Raw genomic sequence first — 9265 nt, 5'->3', positions numbered from 1 at the left:
TTGGCTGAGAGGGGGCCTTCACAGCACCAAGGTGCCATGTGCTACCCCAAAAGCATGGTCCTCCCACACTCAGGAGCTTCTCTGATTCTTGCAGATTTGAAGTAAGTTGTATGGGGGCACCAGAATAAAATAACATCTGTTCTAAGGGCTAAAATACTTGGAGAGGCGAAGTGATTGTTGGAAAGAGTAAAGCACTGGGAATAGAAGCTGCAGAGAGAAGATGGAAAGGTCTTTAATTTCTTGGGAGTCACTTGTTCTGCAAGAAAAATCTCAGGATTGTGAGAGGCATGCTATGCCTGTAATTCACTTCCTGATACTGGTAGTAGCAAATACGTAGGCAAAGCATTCCCCTCTTCAGTGGCAGAATGCTTAAGGTTCGCACAGCAATTGATGCATCGTGAGTGTGTGGTGTATATGATAGTCACAGCAGCTATGTAAACAATAATTTCAACAGGTAGTATTTCTCAGGAATTTGATGCCAAGAAGGCAGAAATAAAGTTGTCCAGTGCAATCTTGTGTCCTTCCAGATTAATAGCTCCAGTAAGTCAGTTATTCTCCAGTACATGGAGAAGATGTTGTATTGAAGAAGAACTTGTCTGAACCTCTTCCATGTTACACTTCAGCTACCGTTAGGAATTAAGATCACTTTCTAAACTTCTTGCCCGTTCCTGTGTCACCCTTAAATCGTAATATACTACCAAAGTTACTTGTACATGGCTATTGTTAAGCCTCAAATTCATTCCTGGGTGAATCCAGGTGCCCAAGTAATGGCACAGCCTACATGGTAAAGTGCTGGAAAGGAACATCCTAACTTCTGTTACTGCTTTGCGGTGAGGAAACGCAGCCTTCTAGCTTCCCTTCAGGAAAATACACAGCCCTCCTAAATCGCCTTACATCTCGAGCAGTCTATTTCACAACTCAGTTTAAATCTATTTTAACACCTGCTATAATGCAGCTTGCAGATAGTTCCCACCAGGCACTCTGTTTTCAGTTCCTGATTTTTCAGCAGTAGCTTAAAGAGTATGGATTCAGGGTTCGAAGGGTATGAAAAAGGTACTTGTCTTTAAATACAGTTTGGATCATCATGCATCAAAATGAGAGCCCCAAGTGCTGTTCTCATGTTTCGTGGCACTCTACAGTGGTTCTGTTCAACTACAATTATGTTACAACTACTTCTCTTACACCTTCAGTGCAAATTTTATACAAGCAGTTATAATTTTATAACTAGACCCAACAGAATCAAATGAAATACAGAAGCATGTAATGCAGCACGGACAGATATGAATTACTTGATGGTTCATTCCCAACTGCAAATCATCACTAAGATTCTGCATGTGCAGAGGAAATTTAACTACAAGGACTTCTGTGTAATTAGGAGCTGACCTCTGCCTTCTTATTTCTGTGCCTTTAACAATCTTAAAGTGCAATGTTTTACCGCATTGTTTAAATCATTGTGTAAAACTCATGGAGTTTGGGTGTTCAACTTTTTTTTTTTTTTTTTTTTATTTCCTTCAGTAATTGCTGGAAGAGTATGAAGAATGTTCTTATCTGACCATAATTAGAGTTTTACATTAGCTTTGTTAATGAAAAAAAAAAAGGAAGATGTAGGGAAGATTATATATAACCCTGTCTTAAAAATCTTAACACATCAAGAATAAGTAGAATATAATTAAATAATGACAGTGCATAATGATTATGATTTATGCAGGGTATGCATATTTAATTAATTGCCATGCAGGGTGCTGCAATCACCCATTCAGTCACAGGTTAAGGTAATTAAATACTGCTCTTGCTAGTGCAGAGATTTCAGACCTCGGTCCCCAAACATTGCATTCTCACTAACTTAACTGGTTTCATTCATTCATAAAAAAATCAAAGAATTACTCCAATTAAAATGTATTGGAGGAATCACAATGTATTTTCCGCTTTAATCCATTTAAACATCTGTGAATATCAAATATGCTGAAGGAAAATAATATTATATGAGAATGAAGTTGCCTTTCTTCTACTTTGAAATTTAATTAAAACAACCTGGTTGAGGAATTATACATTTAGGTAGCTCAGTGCTTGCATGTGGATATTTAAATAAAAAAGGTCAACAGAAGTCTCGCAGACCTGAAGACAATAACTATTGTTAAAGTTATTTTATCTAAGTCCTCTTTTCTTCTTACATGAAAACCTGATATTCTCAAGGTCTAAACCTGTGAGCTGCTGACTACTTCAGCTTCTGATCTCCAGTAATCTTTTATGGAGTATGTTTGGAGAAGCAATATAGTGAAGATCCAAATGCAATAGCTAGGTGTCATGGATTAACCCCAGCCAGCAACTCGGCCCCACACAGCTGCTCGTTCACTCCCACGGGGTGGGATGGGGGAAAAAATCAGAAGAGTGAAAGTGAGAAAACTTGTGGGTTGGGATAAAGACAGTGTAATAAGTAAAGCAAAAGCCCACAGGCAAGCAAAGCAAGCCAAGGCATTCATTCACCGCTTCCCATGGGCGGGCAGGGGTTCCGCCACCCCCAGGAAAGCCGGGCTCCGTTACTGGGGAAGACAAACACCACCACTCTGAACATCCCCCTCCTCCTTCCCCCAGCTGTATATGCTGACCCCGATGCCGTCTGGGATGGGATGTCCCTTGGGTCAGCTGGGGTCAGCTGTCCCGGCTGTGTCCCCTCCCAGCTCCCTGTGCAGCCCCAGCCCCCTCGCTGGTGGGGTGGGTGAGGGGCAGAAAAGCCCTGGGCTCTGGGTGGGCGCTGCTCAGCAGGAACAGAACAGCCCTGGATTAGCAACACTTCCCAGCATCAAGCCAAAACAGAGCCCCGTACGAGCTGCTCTGAAGAAAACAAACTCTACCCCAGCCAAAACCAGCACACTAGGAAAATAAGTAATTAACCTGCAGAAATTACTTGTTGTTTTGTGTTGTTTTTTGACACTGGAGAGAAGGACAAAGTCTTCTTTGTAGTCCGACAGAGGCTGGTATCAGCAGAAACTGCTGATGTTCAACATCCTTCAGGTTCAGTCTCTGACATAAGGACAGGACATAAGATCACAGCTACAAAACCAAATTTTGTCTAATACTATTTTTCCTGGAGTGTTCTAAGACTAAACAGAAAAATGGTGACACCACACATAGCCAGCAAACATCCCATGAGAATGGAGACTGTAAGTGCTCATCAGCATTTTTCTGACTAGTATAAAATCCTCTCAGGAGGAGGATGCCTGTGTGCTCACTGGATAATCATCAAAACCCATCTGAATCAATAGTCTATAAAGTAAACCATCTTTCCATTCCTATAGCAGGACTCAAACTTGATAGAGCATTAACTCTTCAACATTTAAAGTATACAACCTTATTTTTAGGAAGCATTTTTTAAGGAACAGATCCATTAAACCATCCTGTCCCGTTGCCAAACACTAGCATGTATTCTGAGGGTGACAGTGATGCACAAAGTATTACCTACACAAATACATCGTTTCTGCACCTACAACCCTATTGATCAAATTATTCCTGATGAGTAAGTTGCCTGTGGTGTAGGTGGCAGCCAAAAAGTACAAGTCCTCACACAGACCTTTTTCATCCTGTCACAACATTTACGAAGCGTCGGTGCGTATACTTGCAGTGCTGAGCTGAAGTGTGGTGTGCTGTAATTTCAGGTAGTGGATAAAGGCAAATACTTTTTTTTGGGGGGCGTCAACAAAATTCTGTTTAAATTCTGTTTTAAAATTCTTTTAAATTCTGTTAATTTGGTATGAACAAAGACTGGAAGGTATTGGATACCAGTCATAATTTTCTCAGTTCTTTCTTCTTGGGAATCAAGTCCTAATAACATGACACTGATATAATTCAGTGACTCTCATTACAACTGCAAAAGATGAAATCTTTCCTTTGTTATGAAAGCAGGTATTTCAGAATTTTTTAATGCTACATAAATCCTCATATGCACAGAAATACCTGTGCATACTCATTGCCAGTACCCTTGCTTTTGTTTTGGAAATAACAACAGACTGTAATATACTTGTTAAATTTATTTCCCCCCTGTATAATTGCACATGCAAAGAGAAGTATCCCTAAGGATTCAGCATTATTTCCAAAGTTTGGTCTCTTTTACATCTTCATAATTATTCAAACTGTTTTCTGCTAAGACCCAAAAATTCCAGAGCGTTTCCAGCCTTGAGTTTATCCTGTAAAAACAAAGTACATATAAATGTTTGTGCGTGCTTAAGTTGTATTTTACCCAAATGGTTCTCCTCATGCTTTAAAATGAACTGCTGCAAAGAGACTAAAGGACCTTTTCCAGTCTTTGCAGAAATCAGTGAACTGCACTGATTTTTCAGTGTTTTATCTCACATCTAAAACCAGAGGCTTAAAAAGGATGGGAAAAAACCCCAAAGGTAAAGATCATACCTTCAGTTTATTGTCAAAATCTTCCATTGAATCAATCAGTTTTCCAGGCTCCAGTTCCCCAAGGGGAAAAGGGTAATCTGTCCCCAAAATAACTTTGTCCTGGTAATAAAAAAACACGTACATTTTGTAGTAACATTAAACAATATAATTGCATGTGCTTTCTGGAATTTATAATAAACCACGGGGCAGGAAATTACATGTATATATTGGACTGACTAATTATGAAATTGGACTAATTAATATGAAAGTGAATATGAAGATAATCTTTGGGTTTCAATTTTTATTAGAAAAAAACAATGCTTGAAAACAATGACTCAAGAGTTTATTGGGTGAATCTAAGTTCAAAAATAGTACAGGGTATTTTTTAATGTCTTTTGTGATGTCTAAGTAAAGTTTGGTGTATCTTTATTCTGATACACAGAAAGTTCAAAATGCAAATCCCAGGCCGATGGGAATGAGTGTAGATTGCTCAGGTGAATAAAACACAAATGGTAATTTCCTGCTCAGATTGATTTTCTGTACTGTGGTGCTGGCTTGAAATACAACAAAAAGGCATCTGTTGTTCCCCTGTGCTACTCACACTGCTTCTGCAAGTAGCTTACCTAAAATACAGTGATTAATCTTGGTTAAGTGTTGCCATAAATTAAATAGCCAATAAAGGTCACACAGAATTTTTCCTTATGTTTTTTTTGACTTTTTGGTTCTTTTTCATGGTCACTCTGTGCTCTGCACTCTTGTGTGCAGTCCAAAATGAGTATGAGAGCTTTTGACACATTCCTTTAAGAATCTCTCCACCAAACTCAGAAAAGATGCTTGGATTTGCATTCCTGAATTTGAAATTCTTGACCCCACATACACACACAAACTTCAATTATATATATATGTGAGAAGAACGTGTAATAAAAAATACAAAGAAATCAAAATTATCTTTTGTGTGAAACTTTAGAAGCTGCAATAATTGCAATGTGGTACTACTTAAAACACGGTACAATGTAGAATTACTACAATCACTTAAATAAAAAATATTTAATTTAACTAGTATTCAGCTTCAAATAACAAAACCAAAATCTCACTTAGGATATTTAATGTATTTTTTGAAGTGTGATTTTTTTAAAGTGTCGCTGTCTTTATCTGGGATTGGATAGTAGCTGTGTGTTTGAAACATGTATCTGAGAATATAAGTAACATGATATGATTTGTTTCTGAGAGCAAGTCAGTGAAAAGAAAATTCAATAAAAATCTGTATGGAACATTTCTGTTATCAGAGATGAAAAGAAATAGGCAGCTCCTCAATAGGTCTGTATTGTTAGAGGTTCATTTTCACACTGAAATGATATTTCTCCATTTTATCTACCTTCAAAAATGCACACTGCCAACTCTTGATTTTATCAAAAGTCTATTCTCCTTTAAGCTTCATCTCCTGGAGACACGAATATTTGAAAACCACAGTTTCCATTAAAAATGTATGTTTTTAAATGTCTCATGAATTTGAAGTCAAGCTCATGAATTTTGGACTGTTGTTATAATATTTGAACTCAGTTACCAATACTGAAATAGGATGAAGAAAACAAAATTCAGTTATTTTATGAAATGATTCGTTCTTATTTGTCATCTGCTGCTTTTTAATTTTTTTTTTTTACCTCCAGTAGATGTCACCCGAGAGCGTCTGAAAGGCCGTACAAAACACGGAATCCAAACAAGAGATTGTTTTTCTATTGTTCTGTCCTGTATTGTTGTGTTACAATTTCTTATAGAAGTCTTACTGTTAAGATTAGACAAGGAGGATTTATACCCTCTGCCTACTAAATCAATCTGAGTGTAGATTAAACAAAATATATTTGGATGTGTCTACTTTTAAGCAGGTAAATCCATTCTCTTATATTCAATCTGATACCAAGACATTCTCTTCAGAAATGAAAAACAAATGTATGCCAATTAAAAAAAACACAAAACAACCAATAAGCATACTAGGTTTATATGAGAAAATGGTTTTCTAAGTAAAGGAGAAGGAAACGCAGTGTCTGCCCAGCTGTTTATTAGTCAAGGTTAAGTAACCCAGCAAGGTTTGTACATTTTTGTTTACACCTCCTTTATACCAAAGCAGAAAGAAATCCCATGCCCTCATTGGAATAATATATATATATTATTTCAATCCTATTTTTCTTTTCCTCTGAAGCATTTCACAGCTATTCATGTGATCTATTCATTAGCAGTAAAATTAAGAACTGTAAATTAATGAGAAAAAATTATAAGCAATATTACTGCTCTGCTACTAGTGATAGTGGGCTATTCATTTATACTCTCCGAGCTTCAGTTTTGTACCCATCCATAAAATGGGGGTTGCAATAACTGTCTTTAGCAGTCAGCCTCAGAGAACTCCTGTGAAGTCTCTGCAGCATACTCCCGGCAAAATAGATGTATTATTACATTATTCTAAAGTATATCAACAAAGTCAGTTTTCTCTAGAGGACTTGTAGTTTGATACCTTGATTAGTGCATCTCTCCTTTTAGAAAGGAACAACCGGCTAATGACTAACCTCTGTGGACCCTTCTACTCAACAGAACTTTTTTCACAGTAATGGAGAGCTGAATCTTAAAATTAATCTCAAAGAGCATCAGACATGAGTTTGTCCTCATATTAGTACAAATTGTATAAGCCTTGAATCTCAGCTTTTTTCCTACTATCAGGATACATCTCAGAAAAAGGCCAGATTGTAGCCAGTTCAGTTGCAGCTTCTGGCCAGAGAATGTTTTACCTGTGGGTGATGGCTCTTGAGGGAATCTCCATGGGAAAGTTTTTGTAGAGATACAATGAATCATATAATCCCCTGTCAACCCAGTTCTTCACTTTTTATAGCCAGCATCATTAGGGATTTTGTGTTTATTTGTATTCACTTCATGTTATCTCATCATGGGGGGAGTGAAGGACTGCAGCAATTTTGCAGTTTTCCAAAATCCTTTCTCAGAAATGTGTATTTCTGCTTCCTTTAACTGGGATAGGCTCCAATTAACCTGCACCCAAAACTAAGAAGGGATGAAGTGAAACGTGCATGACTCATCGCAGCTGTCACTGGATGTTAATATTCATAAGCTCAAATCGAACAAATTACATTCTCATGCCAGGCAATGGCTGTTCCCTAAAGACCTGAAGCCATGACTAAGCACATCTTTACATACACTGATGCCCTTCCTGCACAGCTCTTAGCTATACTCTAGAGAGCTGTCCTATTTCAAACCTTCAGCTTGCAAAGTTACAGTGTCCCCAAGATCCAATCACACTGTTTTTAGCCCAGCATTTATTAATCTTGTATGTGTTACTCTGCTAACACACGACTGCACTGAAAACACTGAGATATTTGATGTTTTTTAAGCCTTTGACTCGTGGAATAGTATTATGTGAGAACATCAACTCTCATTGGAAAGAGGGGACTTTCTAATCTTCATGGTTATAAAGTTTGAAAATGTGATGCGAATGCTTTTTTCAAGGATAAAATGCCTTAGGCTATTAAACAGAGAAAGAAAATGTACTTTTTTCCCCAAGTTCTTCTGAATGTTAAAAGCATTGAAGTTTTTGGGACCTGACTCGTGACTTTTCAGCACTGGGGTTCCACCTGATGTTACATTGCTTGAGCTCAGAATACTCAGAGGAGAATTAAAGATGACTCCAACATCCCATGTAGTACACTGGTCAGATTTATTGCATTAAGAAACTGAATTTCAGAAGTCTGTTGGCAAAACAAATGACACCAGAGAGGCTATTGCTGAGTGACTTTTAGATTATCCAATTACAGTCCATAACCTCCCTCTCAAACAACTAAATTTCAGTTGCAAAGACTAATCGTGATTAAGGGCCAGAGTCTATGTGTCACTTCCTAGGAAGAAATGCAGAGAAGTTACAGTTTGAGTGTGGTGCAGAGACAGCGGCCGTCCCACAACAGTCATAGCTTAGAGCAGCCTTCAGATGCAAAGCTAACTTGTTACTCTGAAGCAGAACTGCTCTGAGACTTGCATTCTATACAAATTAAAACAACAACAACAAAAAAGTTAAGTTTTTCAGCAATGGATTAAGCACCCTGTTGTACTTGCTCTCCTGCTTTGCTCTTGACATCTACAGTTCAGCCTAACAAAATCAAAACAGAAAAAGAACTTGTGAGTCTCAGCTATGCTGAGTCACACAGATTCTAATTTATCAAGGTCTTTCTAACAATGGCAAAACATGTCTCTCAACATTTTAAAATGAAAAAAAAGAAACAGGCGAGTGATCTTGTTTCCTTGGCAATAATGAAGGGAATCTGACCACCTAAGCATAGCAATTTAAAATTCAAGAGCTAGACTCATCCCTCTGTACTATAACTGCATTTAGAATGAGAATATACTTAGGATGAACATGGTCTAGACTTGGGGAGACGTCTCAGTAAAGGAGATAACTGAAGACAAGAGCTGAACTGTTACTCCTTAAGCCCTTGGGTGTCCTGTAAAATGGAAGTCCACATCACGTGGTAAAATTTTTTAAACCTATTGCAAAAGTACTTAAAGCCACTTGATTACTGTAAGCTACAGTTAGATTCAAAAGGTAATTCAAGGTAAGAAGTCATGGGCTGTTGACCATGATATATTTACTATTTAGAGGTTGGTAACAGAAATTAAAAGAAATCCATATTGGGCTGGAGCCATAGTATTTTGTTAGTAACACACCCGGTGCCTAAAACTTCATCCCTGACACAGAGATCTCTCCAGCAGTGCTCATGAGAACTAGCACTGCCAAAAATATGCTATAACAGGTCTATACATATGAAAAGAACTTAGCAAATGCCACCCAAGTTAATACCCACTGATGTTATAAGAACTTTCCAATACTAAC

At 37.8% G+C, this 9265-nt stretch overlaps 1 protein-coding gene across 2 annotated transcripts in view; it reads right to left on the bottom strand.

The window, feature by feature from the left end:
- Positions 1-4118: 4118 nt before the first annotated feature.
- The window catches only part of ACMSD (aminocarboxymuconate semialdehyde decarboxylase), a gene marked incomplete at its 3' end in the record, with an annotated part of 41189 nt that continues 36042 nt past the window's right edge, over positions 4119-9265 (bottom strand). Inside the window, exons 9-10 of one of the 2 annotated variants that reach the window (XM_080399678.1) lie at positions 4405-4503; positions 4119-4181 (exon numbers count right to left, since the gene is read on the bottom strand). In XM_080399678.1, the coding sequence (XP_080255804.1) occupies positions 4119-4181; positions 4405-4503 (162 nt within the window). Of the gene's footprint in view, positions 4182-4393; positions 4504-9265 lie in introns of those variants that run through there. The other variant, XM_080399677.1, reaches the window with a different exon arrangement.

Source organism: Falco punctatus, assembly GCF_963210335.1.
Source record: "Falco punctatus genome assembly, chromosome: 8".
In the NCBI taxonomy this organism is placed as follows: Eukaryota; Metazoa; Chordata; class Aves; order Falconiformes; family Falconidae; genus Falco; species Falco punctatus.
This window is presented reverse-complemented; position numbering and strand designations above follow the sequence as displayed.